The sequence below is a fragment of the Hyperolius riggenbachi genome, chromosome 12 (assembly GCF_040937935.1).
Source record: "Hyperolius riggenbachi isolate aHypRig1 chromosome 12, aHypRig1.pri, whole genome shotgun sequence".
Classification (NCBI taxonomy): domain Eukaryota; kingdom Metazoa; phylum Chordata; class Amphibia; order Anura; family Hyperoliidae; genus Hyperolius; species Hyperolius riggenbachi.
Window position 1 is genome coordinate 26318909 of NC_090657.1, and position 26818 is coordinate 26345726.

The following is a 26818-nucleotide window of genomic DNA, read 5'->3' on the forward strand; positions in this document are numbered from 1 at the left end:
GGCTTGCCTGAGGTAAATTGTTTAGTGAATATTACATGCCTTATCACCATGGTGATAACTTGGAAACAGCTCAGAAATGTTATTAAAGACAGGGGATGAGCTTAGTGAATTGAGGCCCATGTCTTTTGAGATTTCCCTCCCTCAAATCCAGTTCTTTGCAATACCTGAGAGAGTGAATTATAATCTCCTAACTGTAGATCTAGACAGTTATACAAAATCTAGCAGCAACTTTTTTTTGCATTTTTCAAATAGCTCACACCTTTACAGTACATGCAGTTAGTGAGTTAGATTGGATTTTTATTTTCTACTTACCAGTAGTTTGCTTGTTTACTATAAAGTACTCAGGTTATGCCTGGTACACACTCTCCCATTTTCCATCAGATTGATAATTTCCACAGGTCCAATCTGATTTCCGATCATTTTTCTGATCGTGTTTTCAATCACTTCTGTACAAAATTGATCGGAAATCAGATCGGACCTGTTGGAAATTATCGATTTGACCAGTCGAACTGACGGGAAATTGCCTTGTGTGTACCAGGTATTACAAACTCTGTGGGGTTTTTACTGGTAATTTGCTATCTATTGGAAAGATTTCCCATCAAATCCTGATATGTTGGTCACTGGAACAGAAGGTAATAAATAAATAAACTTCAGCAGTAACCAAGTCAAAAAAGAAAAACCTGACAGATGTTCTGACATTTATTATTATTTAGTACTTGTATAGAACCGACTTCTTCCGCAGGGCTGTACTGAGTATAATGTCTTTGTCCCTCAAAGGGGCTCACACTCTAATCCCTAGCATAGTCATATGTCTATGTGTGTATCGTGTAGTGGTCTAGGGCCAATTTAGAGGGAAGCCAGTTAACTTATCTGTATGTTTTATGCCACTGTTTCCAAAAAAACCCACTGTAGCTGAATTAGGTTTGTATGCTTTTTCCATGTTGTGGGTTTTTTCTCACCACTCCAAAAAAAGAAGAAAAAAAAAAGACCAGGAATGGTACATGGTTTCTGTGTGTGCAGTATGGGTAACTGACTGACTATGGTAGGAAACGTCACCCTGCCAGGATTTTTAGAAAGTATTGGTACTATATAAGAAAAGAGAATAATACATTGAAATGATTGAGTTCTTGCCATCCACAGGTCCTTTCCCTGGGGGCAGACGTGTTGCCAGAGTACAAGCTGCAGGCACCACGGATACACCGATGGACCATCCTCCATTACAGCCCTTTCAAAGCCGTGTGGGACTGGTTAATCCTGCTGCTGGTTATCTACACCGCTATCTTTACCCCTTATTCAGCAGCGTTTTTGCTGAACGACCAGGAGGAGGGGAAGACCTGGGAGTGTGGCTACTCCTGCAACCCTCTTAACATTGTGGACCTGATAGTGGACATTATGTTCATTATAGACATTGTCATCAACTTCCGCACAACCTATGTCAACATAAATGATGAGGTGGTAAGCCACCCAGCCAAGATTGCCATCCACTACTTCAAAGGCTGGTTCCTTATAGATATGGTAGCAGCCATTCCCTTTGATCTTCTTATCTACAGAACAGGATCAGATGAGGTAAGAGATCTATCAGCTTAACTATGTGCCTCGAAAAGTTTACAAAAAACACCTGAACTTCACCAATATGGACCTAGGTCCAGGGACATGTATTTCTCTACATAAGGTTTCTACTATACAGTGTAACCTTGGGAGCCTAGGCCAAAACTATAACACGTCAGGGAGCCCAAAACCATAAATTGAAATTGTTTAATGTGAAATTTTGCTGATGATTATTTTTCAAAAACTCTGCCTGACACTCCAGGAGGAGGTAACAGCAGTTGCAGTTGGGCATATAGTCCATACCTGCTGAAGAAGAGGTCACCAACACCAGGAAACACCTGCATTTATACTAAATTGTTACCTGAAATAATCACAAACAATAGTTTTAGTGTAAAAAAAATAGTGCATGTACCTTGCTTAAGGCTACTTGCACACCAAGACGTTGCGTTAGGTGCTACGTTAAGGTTGCATAACGTGCACCTAACGCAAGGCCTGGTGCTCTTCGATGTGGACGTCAGAATGAGCCGCGTTGTGCAGCTCACTCTGGCGTCCGTGATGCCGTGATGCGTACTCTTGGACGCATGTGGCATCACGTGGTCCCGCCGGCCAATCGCCGCACAGAACGGCCGCACCAGGAAGTAAACACTGCACGTCACAACGTGCAGTGAATATTAATTTGCCATGTGCCTGGCCACTCTCCGCTCCTCCCCAACATGACTGAGCATGTGCAAACAGTCTAACGCGGCTTAAGTCGCTGTAACGCTGTAGTATGCTGCACTTTCGGAAGAACGTGCAGCGTTACATGTAACGCAACGTGGGCAGTGTGAACAGCCCACTTGTGTTACATTGCTGTGCGTTGGGGGAGCGTTACAGGCTGCACTAACGTGCGCCTGTAACGTCCCTGTGTGGAAGCAGCCTAAATGTCAGCACAAGGTGACCATCTACAAATCTAAACATAGCTTAGCAAGAAATGTTGCACTGGGTCCATTGGGAAGACAGTTGTTATGTACCATGTGAGGTAGACATGACCGCCATAGCATTACCTGCATCAAGTCTGAATAATGATACCATCTATGAATGAAAAGCCTGAATGCAGGTCAATAAAACCGATGCATACAGTTAACCTTATTTTTATGCATAACATAAGCTATACAGCTGAAGCTATTACCTTATGCAGAACAAATAAGACCCTTTATAGATTAAGGCATGTCCCCATTTGAATGCTTTAAGATGATGTTTGTAATAAAAAGAAGTTATAAAAAAAAAAGATGATGTTTGTCCTGGTGCTGCTTATAGCAGTGACTGTCAATTAGGCACATTAACCTGATGAAGTTGTCTGGACCTGCGAAATGCAATGTAACGTGTCACATAGTCCTCTACTATCATTTTATAATTATTTTATCATTATCCTTACAACCTTGGGCGCATCCTAAGTACTGTAAATACAGAATGTAGCATTTTAAATAGTTTCTCTTTTTTTTTTATAAACATTACTTTGATGCACAATCCAGCAGCATATCAAAAGCCCCCACAGCCTTCCCTGTCCCAACTGCATGGAAGGTGAGGGTTAGAGACCAAGGGGTTTGCTCCACAGACACCTATCCCACAGCCTCCCCCCCCCCCCCCCCTCCCATTCCCCTGTAATTTGCTGTGTTGCGTAACAGAGTATGGTATTTTACCTACTCCAGAGCAGGGCAGCTTCACTCTTCCACTGTAGCTCTGGGTCTCCATATGTTGAGGGATGATGGGAGGGGGTTCTCATACTGCCCACTCCCACACACAAATTGGGGGGCTGCTAAACTGGCCACATTTGCTTTTGGGGGGAAGAGGAGCTACTTTTCTGGCTACAAAGATGAGAGGGGGGAGGAGCCAACTTTCTAGCTACTTTTACTGTGGGGGTAGGGGGCTGCTTTTCTGGCTACACCTACTGGGTCATGGGGTCATTACTGTTATACTGGCCACACTTCATGTGGGAGAGGGCGGGACGCATGTGCTATGGGGGGAGTTTATAGTATCCACAGGCACTATTGGGAGAGGAGTGCTAGACTGGCTACACTTTCTATGTGGCATCTGAAAGAAAAGTTACATTGGGGTGGGGTAGACTTGGCCATGCTTCTTTATGATGGGGTGACAGGGGCTTATGCTGCCCACTCTAGTGGTGGTGGGGGAAGCTATGGAGCCACATTTGGTATGTGGTAGAGAGTTATGTTGGTCAAACTATTTATGGTGGCAAAAATGGTGACAGAACTTGCTATGGGAGGAGGGGAATTGGTGCTATACTTCCTGTGAGGAGGGAAAAGAAAAGGAAGCCACATTTGTGGGGGGGGGGGGGTGTTAGAGAAATAAGGTGATTACCGAGTGGACGGAGCTGGTGTATTCAGAACCATTGTAAGACCAACAAATCTCCCCAAGCTCACACCTAAAAAAACCTGCATATTTTGAATTCCTAAAGCATAAGAGAATAAGTAAACAAAAAATCACTTGACACTAATGTAAAAATTAACAAAAAAAACTGTAGTTTTAAATGCATACATGGAAATAATTTTCCCAGTGTAAAATATTCTGCAAATTAGTTTTTTTTGTGCTATCAAAACATTTCAAATGGCCCCTCCCTCTGCTTCCTACCCAACCAATGTCAAGGCTAAATTATTTTATCTTAGTTTTAGTGCTGGTAATGTCACAAGCTAGTGATTTATTTTAAAACTTCTCTGTGAATGTATACATTCTGCACAGTACCATACATGTTCTATAAACAGAATCATGACAAATACTGTACGATCTACTGTGAATTTCCTACCAAGACTTATGTGGATTTGCCACCGAGGCTTCCCGTCAGTTAAGACAAATAGAGCGGAAACCTTGGAAGGAAATGCAGATAGTGGCTGGGCACTCAATTGCAGCATGGACTGGTGTGAGAAGGGGCAGTGGGACGGCACCCTCCAGAAAGGCCAGAATATTACAAAGTCTGGATGAATAGAAGAACACCAATGAATAAGTAGAAGAATAGTGGAACATTGGGTGGCGCTGTAATTTAAAGAAATACTGTAAAAACAATATGTATTATTTCATTGAAATACTTTTTCATGGTTTAGGGTGTTTTCACCTTACTCTTAATGTAAAGAGATCAGAAACTACCTATTTACCTACTTACCTGTATTGGGGTGGCTATTTGGGTGTTCTCTTATTAAGGGAATGACCAGGTAGCTCTATAAGCTCTCATCATTTTATTTCTTCACAGTGGAACATACCGTATGTGTTTTGCAAATGAGGGGGATTTTCTCCCCTCACTTGTGAGATAATTCCTTTTTAATAATAATTCCATTTTTTGTATAGCGCTTTTCTCCTATCGGATTCAAAGCGCTTGTGAGTCAGCCACTAGAGCGCACTCAGTAGGCAGCAGCAGTGTTAGGGAGTCTCACCCAAAGAACTCCTTACTGAATAGGTGCTGGCTTACTGAACAGGCAGAGCCGAGATTCGAACCCAGGTCTCCTGTGTCAGAGGTGGAGCCCTTAACCATTACTCTATCCAGCCAGTGCTACCCCCCCCCCCCCCCCAAAAAAAAATAACATGGGTGGGTTGGAGTTGGCCAAGAGGTGAAGCCTTGTGTTCACTGGCATCACCTATCTTCCTGGCCTCCCAACCCATAGGATGATTTAGAATTATTAATAAGGCTTAAGAGGGGGACGGCTACAATGTTTCTTTCCTTAGTTCCACTTTGTACTCACCGAGTACACAAACATGCACGTACATACGTGGACGATAAAAAAACAACACTATTGTCTTCAACTTGGTTACCTCTGCCTTAGCCAGAAGAAAGAATCACTAAACCCCAGGGACAGTAGTATACATTATGTTCCAACAAGCTTTATTTTAGCCCTAGGTGCACCTTCCACCCTCCAAATTTCAGAGTGCTGATTAGACACCTCAGAACTGGTTTATTTGAAGCATCTTCTCTACATTCTTCAGCATGGTGCACCGCATATGAAGCAATAACAGATCATTACAGAATGCAGTCGCAAAGAGCATTATGAAAGACAATATAATGTATACTATAACTCTCCAAATCTTATTTTCCAGACAACAACTCTGATTGGACTACTGAAGACAGCTCGGTTACTACGCTTGGTTCGAGTTGCCCGCAAACTGGACCGATATTCTGAATATGGTGCTGCTGTGTTGTTTCTTCTCATGTGCACCTTTGCTCTTATAGCTCACTGGCTGGCCTGCATCTGGTACGCCATTGGCAACGTGGAACGGCCCTACATGGTGCATAAGATTGGCTGGCTGGACAATCTGGCCATCCAGATTGGGAAGGTGTACAATGACACCGACTCGAAATCTGGTCCTACCATTAAGGACAAGTATGTCACAGCACTGTACTTCACCTTTAGCAGCCTGACAAGTGTTGGATTTGGCAACGTCTCTCCAAATACCAACTCAGAGAAGGTCTTCTCAATTTGCGTCATGCTGATTGGATGTAAGTACAAAGTCTTGCATTTTCTATTCAAACAAGCACTGTAAAGTTTTCCATTAAAAAAAAAAGTTTCCCTTCCCATGCAACTAACTGCTCTTCCAGCAAGGTGGGAGCTTCAAGACAGTCTAGTGGCAACATCACTCCAAACAAGCTACAGGGAATACTGTTGCCAAGGTTACCTCAAATAAGAGCAATTTGAGGTAATTGGCTATTTTGAAAACTCTCTGCTGGCAATGTATTGAAAATTAAAGATTATGTTATTAACATCACACAGCCAAGAAAAACTCATCTAGAACCCATCCATGTTTATTGTTACAATGAAAGTGGAATTGATTTACCTTGCTCTAAAAATGCTTGTTCCCTGGTTGTGTATAGATCCACTGAGTTTAATATTTTGGGGGGTCAGTAATCTAGAATGAGCACGAAGACTAGGTATTCTGACTTCACAGTGTTGACCTGACCTACATTAGCTACATGTCTGCTGCAGGTGTGACTGAAACGGCTGTATTATTATTATTTATTGTATTTATAAAGCACCAACATATTACGCAGCTCTGTACAATAGATACAGTGGCTTTCAAAAGTATTTGGCCCCCTTGAAGTTTTCCACATTTTGTCACATTACTGCCACAAACATGAATCAATTTTATTGGACCAATACAAAGTGGTGTACACGAAAGAAGTGGAACCAAAATCATACATGATTCCAAACATTTAAAAAAAAAAATAACTGCAAAGTGGGATGTGCATAATTATTCACCCCCCCCCCCCCCCCCCCCCCGAGTCAATACTTTGTGGATCCACCTTTTGCTGCAATTACAGCTGCCAGTCTTTTAGGGTAGGTGTCTACCAGCTTTGCACATCTAGAGACTGAAATTCTTGCCCATTCTTCCTTGCAAAACAGCTCCAGCTAAGCCAGATTAGAGGGACAGCGTTTGTGAACTGCAGTTTTCAGATCTTGCCACAGATTCTCGATTGAATTTAGATCTGGACTTTGACTGGGCCATTCTAACACATGGATATGTTTTGTTTTAAACAGTTCCATTGTTGCCCTGGCTTTATGTTTAGGGTCGTTGTCCTGCTGGAAGGTGAACCTCCGCCCCAGTCTCAAGTCTTTTGCAGACTCCAAGCGGTTTTCTTCCAAGATTGCCCTGTATTTGGCTCCATCCATCTTCCCATCAACTCTGACCAGCTTAACTGTCCCTGCTGAAGAGAAGCACCCCCAGAGCATGATGCTGCCACCACCATATTTGACAGTGGGGATGGTGTGTTTAGAGTGATGTGCAGTGTTAGTTTCCCGCCACACATAGCGTTTTGCATTTTGGCCAAAAAGTTCCATTTTGGTCTCATCTGACCAGAGCACCTTCTTCCACATGTTTGCTGTGTCCCCCACATGGCTTGTGGCAAACTGCAAACAGGACTTCTTATGCTTTTCTGTTAACAATGGCTTTCTTCTTGCCACTCTTCCATAAAGGCCAACTTTGTGCAGTGGACGACTAATAGTTGTCCTATGGACAGATTCCCCCACCTGAGCTGTGCACCTGAGCTGTAGATCTCTGCAGCTCGTCCAGAGTCACCATGGGCCTCTTGACTACAATTCTGATCAGCGCTCTCCTTGTTCGGCCCGTGAGTTTCGGTGGATGGCCTTGTCTTGGTAGGTTTACAGTTGTGCCATACTCCTTCCATTTCTAAATGATCGATTGAACAGTGCTCCGTGGGATGTTCAAGGCTTTGGAAATGTTTTTGTAGCCTAAGCCTGCTTTAAATTTCTCAATAACTTTATCCCTGACCTGTCTGGTGTGTTCTTTGGACTTCATGGTGTTGTTGCTCCCCCAATATTCTCTTAGACAACCTCTGAAGCCATCACAGAGCAGCTGTATTTGTAATGACATTTGATTACACACAGGTGCACTCTATTTAGTCATTAGCACTCATCTGGCAATGTCTATGGGCAACTGACTGCACTCAGACCAAAAGGGGCTGAATAATTACGCACACCCCACTTTGCAGTTATTTTTAAAAAATGTTTGGAATCATGTATGATTTTCGTTCCACTTCTCACGTGTACACCACTTTGTATTGGTCTTTCATGTGGAATTCCAATAAAATTGATTCATGTTTGTGGCAGTAATGTGACAAAATTTGGAAAACTTCGAGGGGGCCGAATACTTTTGCAAGCCACTGTAAATGGGTTAACATACAAGGTAGGACATACAGGAAACTCACAACAAAACAAGATCATGCAAATGATTTGATAACAGTACAGTGTCATAGGTCAAAATAGAGACTGTTCTAGTCAGGAGATAAGTGCAATACTCAAGCAATGCTTTCATAATCCCTAGGAAATGGTCCATTATAAAAATAAAAAAATTCTAAATGCTTTAATGCATGTTATCAGCGGTGGCGACGTAATCCCTGCTGTACCCTGTTCTCTCTGTCCCTGGGTCCACCAGAGAAGCACTGCCTTCTAGGAGGGTGTGTGTGGCCCAGATGCAGTTCACCGCCCCTCCTATTAAGGTTGTGAGGTGATGTTTGGCCAAGCTGCAACTCAATTCCCCATCCTAATGGGTTCAGCTGGGCAAGAGTGTCTGCAAATGGGGGAAGGTGGTGTCACAGGACCCCCAGTGGCCGGACTGCAAAATGCCTTCCAATCGGTTTCAGCACACAGACCATGCAAGCTGTGGTCGCAATCGGTGCGCAGAAACGGCTGGAATTTTGGCAGCAGACCGACTAGAAGGGAGCCTGTGAGTTACGGTAATTACAAATTACACACTATTTCAGGGTATAACTGCCACCACCTCTGTTACCATGGGACAGAGGAGCCCACTGACTGGCTGATTCTAGACCTACAAATAAAACGGTTAAACACACTCTATTCTGTCTAGCTAGCAACAATATTAGCGACTCTTCAGAAGTCAGGGTTCAGTTTGTGCGGCTGAATAGCAGGGTAGCTGAATAAACAAATTAGGTTAGCGTCGTTGATTAAAACGCTATAAATAATTAATATATACAGAAAATTATTAAAATCAACAATTATAGAAACATTCATAGCCAGTATGAAAATAAAAGGGAGAAAATACTTAGAGTTTGTGGAAATATGTCCATTTGGGAAAACTCATAAAGTTCTTGGTTTCAGTTCAGTTCAGTTCAGTAGCAAAGTCCAAACAAACCAAGTGCCAGCATGTCCTCAAGCTGGCAAGGATGAAATCAGGATGATGTTCAAAGTGGAGGACATTGATTTTGGGTCCTCTGCCATTCTTATACCCCTGATCCAGTAGGAGGGAGTGAGGGCGGGAACCGCACACCCCCTTAGAACATGAGATGATTTAATCCGTATATTATGCTTCTATGCACGCAAAGAAATTCTACGGGTATGGAAGGGGGCTATGACACCATCCATTAATCACTGGAAACGAACTATTAATATTGCCCTTACTCTATATCAAATGACATATAAAAACCGTAACTGCCCACAACGATTTCATAAGATATGGGCACCATGGTACAATAATGCCATGACAGCAGGTTCTAATATAGAACTCTAACTCCTTCTGTCTTCATAAAGATCTAATGGATCCTAGCAATGGGTGTGTTGTCTCTTCGGGTGAGGTGAGCCCAGAGTTCCTTTTCTTTTCTTCCCTTCTGTCTCTTCCTTCTCTTCCTCTTCACTTATCTCTTCATTCCTCGCTTGCTCTTCTTTTTCTCTCGCAGTGTTGTTCTCCTACACTATGTACATATTATTAGTACTATAATTATTAACCAGACACCCGAATCGTCCCTAGGTGTCTCAAGTATACAATTTGCCTATAAATGCAACAGTGATACTTTACCAGGATTCTGTACCAAGTTATACTATCTGCTATTCTTGCTCTTTGTTGTCATGGTATGGTACTAATATTATAATCAGAGGTGGCCTTAGAGTACGCGGGGCCTGGGGCGAGTGTCATATGCGGGGCCTATAGACATATGCTGTGGATACACATGTTGTGGAAGCACACACTCTGTATAGGTTAGATAGGTAGGTGCCTTCAGTATAGGATAGATAGGTAGGTGCCCCGCAGTATAGATTAGATAGGTAGGCGCCCTGCAGTATAGATTAGATAGGTAGGTGCCCTGCAGTATAGATTAGACAGGTAGGTGCCCTGCTGTACAGATTAGATGGGTAGGTAGGTACCCTGCGGTATAGATTAGATAGGTGCCTACAGTATAGATTAGTTAGGTAGGTACCCCGCAGTATATATTAGATAGATGCCTGCAGTATAGATTAGATAGGTGCCTGCAGCATAGATTAGACAGGTAGGTGCCCTGCAGTACGGATTAGATAGGTAGGTAAGTACCCTACAGTATAGATTAGATAGGTGCCTGCAGTATAGATTAGTTAGGTAGGTGCCCCGCAGTATATATTAGATAGGTGCCTGCAGTATAGATTAGATAGGGTGGTGCCTGCATTATAGATTAGATAGATAGGTGCCCTGCAGTATAGATTAGACAGGTTGGTGCCCTGCAGTACAGATTAGATAGGTAGGTAGGTGCCCTGCAGTACAGATTAGATAGGAAGGTGCCTGCAGTATAGATTAGTTAGGTAGGTACCCCGCAGTATATATTAGATAGGTGCCTGCAGTATAGATTAGGTAGGGTGGTGCCCTGCAGTACAGATTAGATAGGTGCCTGCAGTGTAGATTAGATAGATAGGTGCCTGCAGTATAGATTAGATAGGTGCCAGCCTGCAGTATAGGTTAGATAGGTGCCAGCCTGCAGTATAGGTTAGATAGGTGCCAGCCTGCAGTATAGATTAGATAGATAGGTGCCAGCCTGCAGTATATGTTAAGATAGGTGCCTGCAGTATAGGTTAGATAGGTGCCAGCCTGCAGTATAGATTAGATAGGTGCCAGCCTGCAGTATAGATTAGATAGGTGCCAGCCTGCAGTATAGATTAGATAGGTTCCAGCCTGCAGTATAGATTAGATAGGTAGGTGCCTGCAGTATAGATTAGATAGGAGGGTGGTTGCAGTATAGATTAGATAGGTATGTGCCTGCAGTATAGATTAGATAAGAAGGTGGCTGCAGTATAGATTAGATAGGAAGGTGGTGCAGTATAGATTAGATAGGTGCCTGCAGTATAGATTAGATAGGTGCCAGCCTGCAGTATAGATTAGATAGGAAGGTGCCTGCAGTATAGATTAAGATAGGTGCCCGCAGTATAGATTAGATAGGTGCCAGCCTGCAGTATAGGTTAGATAGGTGCCTGCAGTATAGGTTCGATAGGTGCCAGCCTGCAGTATAGGTTAGATAGTTGGCTTTAGTATAGATTAGATAGGTGCCTGCAGTATAGGTTAGATAGGTGCCTGCAGTATAGGTTAGATAGGTGCCAGACTGCAGTATAGGTTAGATAGGTGGCTGCAGTATAGATTAGATAGGTGGCTGCAGTATAGATTAGATAGGTGGCTGCAGTATAGGTTAGATAGGTGCCAGCCTGCAGTATAAATTAGATAGGTGCCAGCCCGCAGTATAGGTTAGATAGGTGCCAGCCTGCAGTATAGATTAGATAGGTGCCAGACTGCAGTATAGGTTAGATAGGTGGCTGCAGTATAGATTAGATAGGTGCCTGCAGTATAGATTAGATAGTTGCCTGCAGTATAGATTAGATAGGTGCCTGCAGTATAGGTTAGATAGGTGCAAGCCTGCAGTATAAATTAGATAGGTGCCAGCCTGCAGTATAGGTTAGATAGGTGCCAGCCTGCAGTATAGATTAGATAGGTGCCAGCCTGCAGTATAGGTTAGATAGGTGTCTGCAGTATAGGTTAGATAGGTGCCTGCAGTATAGGTTAGATAGGTGCCAACCTGCAGTATAGGTTAGATAGGTAGGTGGTGCAGTATAGATTAGATAGGTGCCTGCAGTATAGATTAGATAGGTGCCAGCCTGCAGTATAGATTAGATAGGAAGGTGCCTGCAGTATAGATTAGATAGGTGCCTGCAGTATAGATTAAGATAGGTGCCCGCAGTATAGATTAGATAGGTGCCAGCCTGCAGTATAGGTTAGATAGGTGCCTGCAGTATAGGTTAGATAGGTGCCAGCCTGCAGTATAGGTTAGATAGGTGGCTTCAGTATAGATTAGATAGGTGCCTGCAGTATAGGTTAGATAGGTGCCAGACTGCAGTATAGGTTAGATAGGTTCCTGCAGTATAGGTTAGATAGGTGCCAGACTGCAGTATAGGTTAGATAGGTGGCTGCAGTATAGATTAGATAGGTGGCTGCAGTATAGATTAGATAGGTGGCTGCAGTATAGGTTAGATAGGTGCCTGCAGTATAGGTTAGATAGGTGCCAGCCTGCAGTATAGGTTAGATAGGTGCCAGACTGCAGTATAGGTTAGATAGGTGGCTGCAGTATAGATTAGATAGGTGGCTGCAGTATAGGTTAGATAGGTGCCTGCAGTATAGGTTAGATAAGTGCCAGCCTGCAGTATAGGTTAGATAGGTGCCAGCCTGCAGTATAGGTTAGATAGGTGCCAGCCTGCAGTATAAATTAGATAGGTGCCAGCCCGCAGTATAGGTTAGATAGGTGCCAGCCTGCAGTATAGATTAGATAGGTGCCAGACTGCAGTATAGGTTAGATAGGTGGCTGCAGTATAGGTTAGATAGGTGGCTGCAGTATAGATTAGATAGGTGGCTGCAGTATAGATTAGATAGGTGCCTGCAGTATAGATTAGATAGGTGCCTGCAGTATAGATTAGATAGGTGCCTGCAGTATAGGTTAGATAGGTGGCTGCAGTATAGATTAGATAGGTGCCTGCAGTATAGGTTAGATAGGTGCAAGCCTGCAGTATACATTAGATAGGTGCCAGCCTGCAGTATAGGTTAGATAGGTGCCAGCCTGCAGTATAGATTAGATAGGTGCCAGGCTTCAGTATAGATTAGATAGGTGGCTGCAGTATAGATTAGATAGGTGGCTGCAGTATAGATTAGATAGGTGCCTGCAGTATAGGTTAGATAGGTGCCAGCCTGCAGTATAGGTTAGATAGGTGGCTGCAGTATAGGTTAGATAGGTGGCTGCAGTATAGATTAGATAGGTGCCTGCAGTATAGGTTAGATAGGTGCCAGCCTGCAGTATAAATTAGATAGGTGCCAGCCTGCAGTATAGGTTAGATAGGTGCCAGCCTGCAGTATAGATTAGATAGGTGCCAGCCTGCAGTATAGGTTAGATAGGTGCCAGCCCTGCAGTATAGATTAGATAGGTGCCAGCCTGCAGTATAGGTTAGATAGGTGTCTGCAGTATAGGTTAGATAGGTGCCTGCAGTATAGGTTAGATAGGTGCCAACCTGCAGTATAGGTTAGATAGGTAGGTGCCCTGCAGTATAGATTATATAGGTAGGTGCCCTGCAGTATAGACTATATAGGGTAGATGCCCTGCAGTATAGATTAGATAGGTAGGTGCCCTGCAGTACAGGTTAGATAGCAAGGTGGCTGCAGTGCTGGGGAGAGCGGACATAGTTGTTAAAAACTCACGTGTCTTCACCGGATGCTCACACAGCTACCATCTATTTCCTCTCCCAGCATCTGTGTATTGGTAACAGTGCCCCCCTGTGGTGACATGCGATCATGTCATCATAGGGGGCGCTGTTACCAATACACAGATGCTGGAAGAGGAAATAGATGGTAGCTGTGTGGAGCATCGGGTGAGGACACGTGAGTTTTTAACAACTATGCCCGCTCTCCCCAGCACTGCAGAGGGTGCGGGGCCTCCTCAGCCCGGGCCTGGGGCGATTGCCCCACTTGCCACCCCAAAGGCCGGCTCTGATTATAATGTATGATGGATGTATCCTCCTGATTGTAGGAGCATAATTCTGTTCTCCCTGTACTGCCTTTTTGTGTTTTTCAAAATAAAAACTGATTTGTTAAAAAAAAGAACATGAGATGAGTCCTCCCCCTTCCCCTGGGGGACCAAAAATCATATCTAATCATATATGGGCTCTATCTCACAGAACCGTACAGGTCAGGGCAGATTTACTTACATATTCAGGTCCGTCCCGATTTACCCAGCACCCTGATACAAAACATTAGGGGTAGGACCCCTGTGGTATCATTAGGGCACTTTTGAACTGCCTAACTGGCAGCCCTTTATTTAGAATGTTCTGAAACTTTTTCAGTACCAGCGCCAAGCAAGGCCCAGCATGCTATGTGAGTTTGGATGGCCTGCCAGCCTAGCAACACAGGAAATATGACACATATAGCAGTTTATGGAATATTATATACATCTAGGAGTAACAGCAGGTCAGTTCTAGGTGAAGGCTCTTTTGAAGCTAGGACAGCAGGCTACGTGTCGGCTCCCCTGCTGTGATCGGGGCCGGGGAGTCTCACTCTCCTTCCTCTAAATTGTTTCTGTCAGGCTACTTATCTAACGTCATCTGATGGATGGGCCCTTAGCACAGCTGGGTGCCTGGGACACTCTGCTGAAGCTTCCTGCCATTTGGTAAAAGGAGAAAAAAAACTGTCTTTTAAAAAGAAGGAATGTCATTCTGTTGCTGCAATGACTGGGCAAATCTAACCAAGAAGCGATCAGAAAATTGACTGCGCAAATCTTCCCGATTTGCCTGCGTTTCTCACGGCTGTTCCATAACAGGTGGTTCCTGTTGCAGGCTCCCAGGAAGTTTGGTAATTACACAGCCCAGCAGTGGTCATAATACTAGAGCTAACATGAAAAATAAGGAATATAGAATCATTTTGAATAATTAATTAGCATCTTGTTTGACAAGTGGGAGGGGGAAGGAGGCTACAGTCTTTAAAAGTTTGCCAAGAAAAAGGCTTTGAAGATGTATAAAACGTTAGTTTGTAAACTTATGAAGATAAAGTAAAGCTAACCAAAACAAACACATTTAGACTTACTACTTGAAATAGCATAGATTGGGGGAAATGCAAATAATGGTTAATAATCCTCAAGGTGCATGTTGGCATTTTTTGACTCCTTGGCTAAATGTTAATTCTAGGGCAACAGACCAAATTTAATAGCTTCACTGTAGATGGTTGTGATTTAGACCAGAAGTTACAGAATGCTAGACTCCATTTTATGCAACGTACACACATTCAATTACTGTCCACTACAGGGTTCAGAGCTGACTTTATTTATACTTCTATGAATTCTAGTCGTTAGCAACGTGTCTGTTACTGTGGATGCTAGTGACACGTCTGTCACAAAAATATCTTGCTTCATGCTGGATTAATATTTTCTATCATCCTTCTTGACTTCTGAACGCCAATTATCAAGCAATTATGCCAACCTACACCAGACAACATAAGGTGTTTCAACATACATATTTCCTGTATTGAAACCCTGAACCCATCAAACGCATTATACAAATAGTGACCATCCTATCTTGGTAATCTTGAAAAGAGGACATTTTGTCTGGATTTCTGACACTTCAGACATAGTACAGCTAAAGAGAGAACTCATGAACAACTAGGGTACCAGCTTTGTAGACAACCCAGTAAAATAACATTGAAAAAGTAAAAAAATAAATAAATACAATTAAATATGAAGTAATTTTCAGCTTTTGCTAAAGCGTATATGTACTCCTGACAATATACTGAATAAGATCACAGTCTGCAGCCCAATTAAGCACTGGCGGAAATAAATTTAGTAAAGTATAAAAAGTAAATTTTTTTAGATACTACCGTTAGTGAAAAAACCTGGAGAATTTTCAACAATTATCATTCATAGGTTACTCGATCAATATTTAAGTATCAATAATTGTGGGCTCATTCATGCCATTCCCAGTAAGTGTACAAGGAGAAAAGGAAGCCATCACTTTAATGCTCACTTCATTAAAGACGTGTGGTGATTACCACAAGGGCTTTCTAAAATCATGACCTGACCGTTTGCATTGCATACCTGAAGTTACCCTCTGTAACCCTAAATTGACAGAATCCTTTCTTATTAACAGAGCTGGTTGAGAAGGCAGAGGGGCTCTCTCTTCTGCCTCTGTCAGTCTCCAGCATGGTATAAGATCTGTTCTAGAGTTGTTTTTAAGTCAATGGTTTGGTGCTCCACCAGCTGGATACAAGTGTCAAATATAAAACCTAGTTGATATTTAATGTTGGCCTTACTGAGGAACTACCGTAAAAACAAAAATATCTATTCTGTACTAAACATTAATAAAGCCTATCCTGAACATTATCTGCATTATCTGTATAGGTATTAAAATACTGTATATAAATTAGTCATTTTTACTGTCTTGCTGCGATATGTTGCTGTCTTATGTCAGATCCTGCAGTGAGCATCCATGCTAAATTACTGCTGAGATAAAACTCAATTAATCAAAGTCAATTAGCAAACTACACAGGGTAATGTTCAATTAAACATTTAAGTCTGATCTGCCCCAGAGATTAGTATTTAGATAATGGATAGAGGAAACACAGTGTATATGTCTTATGTGTTGGAACAGGGCCCAAATTGACAGCCTGCTGGTTCTTTGCCTGGCAATCATATGCAGAGAGCAAGAGACCCAAGTCATATGACTACCCATGGCTCCTGTACACCTCTATGAAGAGCAAGAGTGTAGGCTGCCTCACACCCCGCACCATACACAGTGGAGGTGGCTGCTGAAATGTAATAAATAGCTCTTTTGCAAGCAGAGGTGTTTAACAGTGGACATTATAGAAATCTATCCTCCTTCCTTGCTTGAGCAAGCTGAAGGATGTAGAAATCAAGCTGACACCAGTATGTGTAAGACCTCGAAAGCTATTTGTTTCATATGTTGGCAAAAATCATTACTTTGTAACCACTTTCAGAAAAAGGAATGTATAAGCTAGACCAGGGGTCCCCAAACGTTTTGGGTCGAGGGCCGGGTCAACATACTTCAGACTGCTGGGGGGCCGGAGTATACATAAAATGATGTCTTTGCGGGCCAGACAGTGAAGCATACTCAGGTGACAACTTGAAGTCCAATTGGACAGCAGTGTCACCTGATGTGGAATGTGATTGGAAACCAGCGAATTATTGCTTTCTGGCTTCCATGTGGATGGGTGGTGCCAGCACTGCTTTTCTACATGTGGACCACCAATATTTAAAAATGTAGCTGACCACATCTATAAGTAATACATTTTGTGTGGGGGGCCGGTAAAAAAGCCTTAGGGGGCCGCATTCGGCCCGCGAGCCTTAGTTTGAGGACCACTGAGCTAGACATTTTAAGAGGTTACTGCAGAAAATGCAACCGAACTTTGGCTCAGTACATCAAGGAGTATGATGATAACTGATGCTTCTCTTGTACAGCAGCAGTTTGTTCACACTATATACCGTCTCTAATTGTAAAATAAAATATAACATGGGTCTGTGATGACCCGCTAGGCTTTTTGTTACATCTCTCACCTATAGTACAAATAGGAATGTTTTGCCCAGGGATGTAACTACAAATCTTTTGCCCCCCCAGCAAAACTTTGATGCCCCTCCCCCACCCAATGTTCACACCCTTTTCTGTGCCTACTCCTCATGACCTTCACAGTCTGAGGGTCCATTTTGTAAGGGTCATAAAACAAGTTTAGATATCATAATCTTTACATCCATAGCAAGTGTAACCATAAAACCACCTGATCTGAAGGATGGACCCCTATATCAGAAGGAGTGAAGTAGTAGATGGGGCTTACAGCTCTGGGCCCCCCTGCAGTCGCCGGGGCTGCTCCCCTCTAGCTACACCCCTGGTTTTGCCCATGCCAAATGACACTTAACCCCCTGGCGGTATAAAAAATTCCGCCAGGAGGCAGCGCAGCAGTTTTTTTTTTCTTATATCATGTAGCGAGCCCAGGGCTCGCTACATGATAGCCGCTGCTCAGCGGCATCCCCCCGCCCGCTTCGATCGCCTTCGGCGATCTCCGATCAGGAAATCCCGTTCAAAGAACGGGATTTCCTGGAGGGCTTCCCCCGTCGCCATGGCGACAGGGCGGGATGATGTCACCGACGTCGGGACGTCATTGGGAGTCCCGAACCACCCCTCAGTGCTGCCTGGCACTGATTGGCCAGGCAGCGCACGGGGTCTGGGGGGGCGCGTGGCGCGACGGATAGCGGCGATCGAGCGCAGGGCGGCGGCGAACGGTGTGCTGACGCAGCTAGCAAAGTGCTAGCTGCGTGCAGCAAAAAAAAAATTAAACAAATCGGCCAAGCAGGGCCGGAGAAAACCTCCTGAGAGGTTAAAGTGAACCTCCAGACTAAAAATCTACTCAGGAGCACTGAAAAGGCTTGGTGTTTCTTTAACAGTTTCACAGCATCAGAACTCTGTTTTTCTTATCTAAGCCTTATTTTTAGCTGCACAAAAGCTAAGCTCCGCCCCTTCAAAGAAAACTGCCCGGGCATTTTCCCCCTGATGCTGTGCAAAGCATGATGGGATTTCCTATGTTGTTATTCACGTTGCCTAGCAGCTGGGAGGGATGATCAGGACACAGGACAGTTGGAACTGTGTCTCATGCTCCCTGTCACCTCCTTTCAACCAAAAAGATGGCTGCCCCATGAAATCAATCATTTGCCTGTTCTTTTAAAACAGGGTGGGTAAAAGATTATATTACCCATCTATTTTAATTAACATAACTAATGTAACTTAATGACAGTATGTTTGTTTAGGGTTGAAGTTCCTCTTTAGCATTCCCTGAATTTCACTAAAAATACCAAAGCTATAGTCTGATTGGCTGATGCACATACAGTTTATTTATTTTAAACTGCCAGACATGGGGCCTGATTCACAAAGCGGTGCTAACAGTTAGCACGCTGGTGAAAAGCCCTTTATCACGCCTAAACTCAGTTTAGGCATGATAAGTTTAGGTGTGATAAGTTTAAGTGTGATAAGTTTAGGTGTGATAAGTTTAGGTGTGATAAGTTTAGGCGTGATAAGTTTAAGCACCAACTGGGTTAGCACCGCAGTGCACAGCTGATCAAAAGTTTTGCGCTAGCAAAGTCTGGTGCACTTTGCATAGAGTTTAATGGCGCTGCTTTGTGTGCGGGACTTTGCGCGCGATCTAAACTTATCTAAACTTATCACGCCTAAACTTATCACGCCTAAACTTATCATGCCTAAACTTATCACGCCTAAACTGGCTTTTCACCAGCGTGGTGCAATGGTTATCATGCCTAAAGTCTCTAACTGGGTTAGCACCGCTTTGTGAATCGAGCCCATGGTGTCACTGTCTGTGTTGGGTCAGTTTATGATGTATTGCCTGAAATATTGTAGATTGGATGTTTCAACTTTGCATATTTGTATTGCCTGAAATATTGTAGCTTGGATGTTTCAACTTTGCATATTTGTTTCCCTTAGCTCTTATGTATGCCAGCATCTTTGGCAATGTCTCTGCCATAATCCAGCGCCTGTACTCCGGGACTGCGCGGTACCACACCCAGATGTTGCGTGTCAAGGAGTTCATCCGTTTCCATCAGATCCCCAACCCACTGAGGCAGCGCCTTGAAGAGTATTTTCAGCACGCCTGGTCCTACACCAATGGTATTGACATGAATGCGGTGAGTGCTACTGAAGTCAACACACTGGCATCCATTCATCTGCTAGACAGAGGTATCAAATAAACAAACTGTGATTGCTTACAGGGCCAGACAACCAAAATCTGATATTTCAGTTGTGGATTTAGACTTGAGACCTAAATTACGCTTTAGCTTCTGATTACTCTATGTGACTTAAACTGGGGTCGCAGCCAGGGCCGGATTTGTACTTTGTACCGCCCTAGGCCAGCTATCACCCGCCGCCCCATGACCAACAGCAATTCCCCCCTTCCCCCCCCCCCCCCCCCAACACTGCCAAACTCTGCCCCTGTCCTTTGAAGTGAAGTAGTGAACCGGAACTCATTTTTTAAAACTTGTGTACCCATTATCAGGTTCAAGAGTAGTTGTTTCACATAGATCCCATAACTATCTGACTGATTCCTCAGTGTGATTACAGCAGAGCGCTCCTTCTCCTCCTACCTAGTTTTTCTAGTGCAGCCACATAAATGGATCTGGTCTCTGAAGTTTTCCATTGGCCTGAAGAATGTCTGTGACGAGTCACTGTGACAAGAGCATGTTCAGGCCAATGGAAAGCTGCACAGATCAGGTCCATTTATATGTGATGAGTCAGCCATGTCACTGGGAAAGAGGCTATAGACATCTCACTTTAAATGTTGCCCTTTGCTGCAGCCAAACACCTCCCTACACACACACAGAGCATCATGGGGCCCTAGTGCAGTACCACTGTATGGCCTATTTCCACCACAGCCCTACTTATAAAGGAATACCTGGGGAAGGGGAAGTGCCCTGGGAAGATCAGATCCAGCTCCCAGCAGTCTATCAGATCCCTTGCTTTACTTCGGATTCTCTCCATGGTGCCGCTTTCACATCCAAAAGATCCAGCTACTGCACATGTACGGGCCTGTCTGCACACCTACTCGATCATGCCTTATAGCCAGGAGCGGTTTGCAAATGCTCCTGGCTATGGGGGTGATGGAGGAGGCACCCAGATGGGCCCACGCATGTGCAGTAACATTCGACACTGGGTCACTATCAGATGTTTTGGAGGGGCCAGTGGTACTCTGGAGGAGGTCAGAATTACAGCAAGTTAGGGACCTGATAGACTGGGGGCCTGGAAGAAGCCCCAGGGAAGTAAATCTGAACCAGCCCAAATCATTGTTCATTTAAAGTGAGCCTTTCACTGCAGCCTAACCCTTCTTCCCCACAGACCCCCCTTCAGCCAGAACCCCCCCTCCCCCCTCCATTAAACATGCCTTAAAGGAAACCTAAACTGAAAGGAGTGTAGAATCTGTCATATTCATTACTTTTAAAAAAGATCAGTTTTTTCTAGTAGTGCAATGCTTTAGCCTGGGTATATAGTCACACAACTGCAGCAAGCATGCAGCTAGTGAAAGCATATGGGAGTAAGAAAACCTGGTCTGCATGCTTGTTATACCTGAACATAATATCTGAGGAAGAGATAAAACAACACAACAGCCAGGAACATGTTAAAAACAGACAGACCTCTGCCCCGAGTCCCTGGCAATTCCCTCACATCCCCCCACACCATTCCAGCACAGGCAGACTGCTAATACCATACACTCACCCACATGCACACAGTTAGTTCCATTTGCAGAGCGTCCCTCTCAGCCGGAGATGTGGAGAAGATAAGCCTGACGCTCCGTTCTCCTCCACGTGAAGCTTCAGGGGGCGGGGAGGTGAAGCCAACAAATCACCAGCCAAAACACCAGCCAGTCTGGATCGAAACTGGGGATGCATGGATGCTGCTCTGCACGTCTGTGTGCGTTATCCTTACTGACTGCTTGCGTCCTTGAAGTAATCCCGAAAAGGGAGGCCCCGCTCTGTTGTGTGCCTCTGTGCATTTGGACTGGTCCATGGGCTTCCGATGCACCTCTGCATCCTAACGATATCTCTTAGCAGCTTCCCTGCCTCGCCACCGCAGAGTTCCTTCTTCCCCCTGCTGCTGCCAACCACGTGTGCTTTTATCCCCGTCAGCGTGTTAGTCACACATGCCTGCCTCACTTCCTGCAGCCGCCGCTGCTATCTGTAAACGTATGCAGGGCGGCTCTGGAAGGACCAGGTCTGACTGCCTCTTGCTGGCTGCTGCTTCCATCTGCAGTGTGGAGGAGTCGAGACTAAATCGGCATAATATTTAGCGCGGTCGGTGATCTTGTTTGCTGTATACAAATGCATCCTGCCCATCAGCCGCCCTACACAAGGTTGATTTTTCTGCCGCCCTAGGCCATGGCCTAGGTGGCCTAGCCAGAAATCCGGCCCTGGTCGCAGCTCTGATCCCACTACCATGGTGAAACATTTTTTTCCTGCTACACCAAAAACAGCCTGAGTCCTTCTATTATATTTCTCACACTACAAGATAAAGAAAAATGCCAGCATGGAAAGTCCATGAGTTGAAAGAATTGGAAACCCATTAGGAGACACATTGTTCCTCATTATCCCTGACAGATATACACAGATGGCAGATAATACAATACACTGCTATTTACACAAAACTGAAATATCAGTTTCTGGGTGGAATGGCTCTTCATTATTATTTTTGTTTTGTTTTTATACAACAGAACATTATCCATTCTCATACTACTAGAATCTGGATTCATACAAGACAGCATTGAGTATTACAGTATATCACCATAGAATACTAATACGGCCATACTCACCTAATGAAACCACACCACACATGACTGGCAGCTCAGGGTTACTGAATGCTACCACATCTTGCACTAAGGCCTTTCAGGCAAAGAGTAGAGATTGTTACGCCATAGCAGCTAAATATCAGATTTCATTAGCTTCATTAATCTTCAGAATGCCATCAGTCCACAGTTGTTTACTGCCGGTTAGTGCAGCATTTAGAAAAGTATGGTATTATGTTGTTTTAAAGCATGCTGGATACCATATTCTTGATGCTATACAGAAATACATTTTACTTTATTTGTTCCCTTCAAATACCCAGCCAGTTTTAATAAAATTGAAAAAAAAATACAGCTTTTCATGAATTATGAACATTGAGTATTCAAAGTGCAAACAAGAAATGTGAAAAATTCTCTTTATAGCATCAGTACATTATATTAACCTCCCTAGCGTTCTGGACGAGCTCAGCTCGTCCAGCAAAAACTTGCTGAAAGTGTTTTGGACGAGCTGAGCTCGTCAATCCCGCCAGGGAGATTTCCTGTTTCTCTGCATCGCCCTCTGCAATTTTCACTCATCAGAGGGATTCCCCAGGATGGCTGGATGCCTGACTGTACGCTGTGGATAGCGATCTGTGCTACCCCCAGCATACAGAACAAGCATCCAGCCACCCTGGGGAATCCCTGTGCAGCTGGCGGGGCAGAGAATGTGCTGCGTGCAAGGATTCCCCCTTTGTGTGCGGACGGGTGTCCACTCTGTGCAGGGGGATTCCCTATGCGGGCTGGTAGTGGCCGGCGGGGATCCCCTCTGTGCAGCAAGGAAGGGTGTCCCCGTTCTATGCTGGCTGGTAGTGGCCGGCGGGGACCCCCCTTCTGGGCGGGGGGGTGTCCCCGTCCTTTGCAGGCTGTGGGTGGCCGGTGGGGACCCCCCTTCTGGGCGGGGGGGGGGGGTGTCCCCATCCTTTGCGGGCTGTGGGTGGCCGGTGGGGACTCCCCCTTGTGGGCGGGGGGGTGTCCCCGTCCTTTGCGGGCTGTGGGTGGCCTTTCCCTCCCATCCCCCGTGCAAGCCCCCCCCCCCTTCCCCCTGAACCCCTTCTCTCAGTGTGAGTCCTGTACTACTCACCCAGGCTGTCTCCAGCGGCGCCAGCAGAATCCCTTCTTCCTCTAACGCCGAAGTCCCGGCCTGTGACGTTACCGCTACGAGGCTTGGTGACGTCACCAAGCCTCGTAGCGGTAATTACACAGCGCATGAGACTTCATGGATGGAGGAAGAAGGGATTCTGCCGCCGCCGCCGCTGGAGACAGCCTGGGTGAGTAGAAGAGGACTCACAGCGAGGGAAGGGGTTCAGGGGGAAGGAGGGGGCTTGCACGGGGGATGGTAGGGGGGAGGGAAAGGCCACCCACAGCCCGCAAAGGATGGGGACACCCCTCCCCGCCCAGAAGGGGGTCCCCACCGGCCACTACCAGCCAGCATAGAATGGGGACAACCCACAGCCCCAAAGGACTGGGCCCCCCTCCCTGCCCAGAAGGGGGGTCCCCACCGGCCACTACCAGCCAGCATAGAATGGGGACACCCCACAGCCCCAAAGGACGGGGCCCCCCTCCCTGCCCAGAAGGGGGGTCCACACCGGCCGCACACAGCCTGGGGGAAGGTGTTGGGGGGGGGGAGGTTGGCACCCATTACTGGCTACACTACACCTGGCACCCCATAACTGGCTACACTACACCTGGCACCCTATACCTGGCACCCTATACCTGGCTACACATCTGGCTACCTATACATCTGCCTACACACCTGGCTACCCTGACATCTGGCCACATGTGGCTCCCTATACACCTGGCTACACATCTGGGTATTATACTCACCATTGGCGTGCTGATCCCTCGTCACGTACCTCTGATAGCTTCCCCAGTACCTTCTTCCATGTCCCTGTGCGGATTTTGCTTCTCCCTCAGCGATGACATGTCCCCCGGCGATCGGCGTTGATGACACCAGGGTCACACAGCGTCATCAACATCTCGCAGTAAACACTTTTTTTTTTAGTTGAATTCAATACAATAACCTGTATTGAATTCAATATGAAAAAAAAAATGATTGCAAAAAAAAAAAAAAAAGGTTGAAAATTATTGAAAATTAATTGAACCACTTCTTGCACGGAAATCCTGGGGAAATAGAACGCCAGGGAGGCTACAGAAGAACTGTAGTGACGCATAGTAGTATGCAGTAAATCATTTACGATACCCAGCAGTGAGGCCAGTGATATTTAGCTTAGGTTGAATAGCTATGTGGAATTTACCCCAAAAGCATTCTGGGACACCATGTATAATTTTTATAGGCTTTGGGACTCTCACTAAGGCCTCGTTCACATTGTGTTTGGATCGCGGTTGCATTTGCGTTCAGTGTTTTTTGACACATTATTTTTTCCCCTTCTCGCCAAGTTTTGTGAGTTGGGCAAAGTATTTTTGTAAACGCTTTTGCAGAGCGATTCCGTTTTTTCACTTCCTGACATCAGTCAGGAAGTGACCTCCATGATCCGGAAAAAAACGCTCACGCAATCGTTGCACAAAGCGATTTTGTGAGCGTTTTTCCTATACGTTCCATTGAGGCCAATCGCCTCAAAAATGGTCCATGCAGCGCTTCTCTGAGCGGGATCGTTTCTGATCCGCTAAGAGAAGCGCTGCATGGACCATTTTTGAGGCGATTGGCCTCAATGGAACGTATTGGAAAAACGCTCACAAAATCGCTTTGTGCAACGATTGCGTGAGCGTGAACTCTCTCATAGAGAATTATTGCACAAGCACTTTTTAGGGCGATTTGGAAAAATCCCCAGTGCTTAAAAAACTCCAAAAGCGCCTCCAGTGTGAATGAGCCCTAACCAAATATTCTGCAGAGATCAGCTGCCAGCACATAAGATGTTGCCACCCATGATAAATTCAGAATGTAAATCAGGGTGAGGAAATATTTTACAATGGATAAACACTGACTAAATCATTTATACATGGATACAGCAAAAAAATAAATTTTAAAGAAAAAAGAAAACAATTTTACTAATTACGTTATTATCACTACAATTCCTCTTTAAAGGGGTTCTTTCGCGAATGAGGAAAAAAATTAAAAAGTGGTTCATGCATAAACTATTAAACATCCTTCTAAAACAGTGTAAAAAGTTGTTTTTTTAAATGAATAGTTTCATCAATACAACATGTAATGTAAATAGTGACGGATGACGGACTGGGAGGCTAATCCATTTGTTAAGGGTGGTTTTTTTTTTACTTCCATTTCACAACCATAACTGCTGCCTACGTAGTTTTCAGTGGTATAACCCACTTCTAGCAGAAATCGCGGTTATAGTTATAACAGCTGAGCTCTGCTGAGCTCCTCAATATGTGTTTACATTGTTGCCAGGCAACCACACAGACCCTGGTGCAGGGAGTCCTTTGTGCAAAGAGTCATAAGCTGCTGGGAGAATGAGTCAGAATCAGTCCCATCTACACCATATGATTCTTTGTCAGATTCGATTCAGTATGATTCGATTAATCGATTTGATTTGATTCAATCTGACATGTCCGATTCATGATTCGATTCCAATCAATTCAAATTGAATCGAATCATGAATCGGACATGTCAGATTGAATCAAATCAAATCAATGAATCAAATCATATTTACACTATTTACATTACATGTTGTATTGATGAAACCATTCATTTTAAAAAAAAAACTTTTTACACTGTTTTAGAAGGATGTTTATGCATAAACTGTCAAGAACCGGCCCGCGGCACGCCTGCGTATACGGTTCCCGACTGCGGGTTTGACCAGACTGAGAGGGGAAGCAGCCTTAGTCAAGCTAACACAAGGCTGGGACCCCTCAGAACACCTCTCACTGCCACCACTAGCGGTTCGCTAGACACTTCCACTCTGCTGTCGAGTCCTCAGCGCGCACTCCGCGTTTTCGTATTTGGGTCAGCTTTGCGCTTAGGCCAAATACGGGAACGCCACGCACCCACACACACACACAGTTGCAATCTTACACTGTCGTGAAGCAAAGACCCACTAACAGTCGTTCCGAACGATACTGTTAGCCACTCTGCTGTCGCTACTCGCACTGGCGTTGTTCGTACGTTGGGTCAGCTGCGCGCTTAGGCCAACGTATGACAAACGCCCCCACACACAATGCAATTACAATTTCATACGGTAGTGTTGCTCAAGCGTACAATTAGGCATGAACTTATACACGGTTACACTTCAGTCTCTTCTAGGCTATGAGTGTTAGTTTAGTACGGCAGAAGTCAAACTTATTAAATAATAATTTAATATTCTAGAAAAACATAGAACAATGCAGAACTTAATATATACAAAAAGATTACAAAAAACAAAGTAAAAATGTTACAAGATAAAAGTTTCAAAAATAAGAGGTTACAAAGATAACACACACGGATATTTGCGTAAAAATAAACGGGGGAAAAAAGAACGTTACCAGCTTAGGTTAGAACGTTGTTTGACGGGAGGACGCCGTTTCGACCAGGAGTCGCGATCCTCCCTAGCTATTCGCTACCTCCGAGAGAAGACACCGGTGGCTGTCCTGGGCCACCTTAAATAGTCCGAAGTGTCCCCTGGGGCATTTAATGTCCAGCCCCCAGGAACTAATGCAGTTTCCCCGTTTGTGA

At 44.7% G+C, this 26818-nt stretch overlaps 1 protein-coding gene and 1 long non-coding RNA gene across 8 annotated transcripts in view; one reads left to right on the top strand and one right to left on the bottom strand.

Moving 5' to 3' along the window:
• LOC137541406 (uncharacterized) overlaps positions 1 to 26818 on the bottom strand; it is a 1168812-nt gene that overhangs the window by 1011428 nt on the left and 130566 nt on the right. The gene's annotated exons all lie outside the window — the stretch shown is intronic.
• Positions 1 to 26818, top strand: part of KCNH6 (potassium voltage-gated channel subfamily H member 6) — a 541700-nt gene that overhangs the window by 427633 nt on the left and 87249 nt on the right. For both annotated transcript variants that reach the window (XM_068262676.1, XM_068262677.1), the window contains exons 5-7: positions 1141 to 1566; positions 5626 to 6025; positions 19314 to 19513. In XM_068262676.1, coding sequence (XP_068118777.1) covers positions 1141 to 1566; positions 5626 to 6025; positions 19314 to 19513 — 1026 coding nt within the window. The remainder of the gene's footprint in view (positions 1 to 1140; positions 1567 to 5625; positions 6026 to 19313; positions 19514 to 26818) is intronic.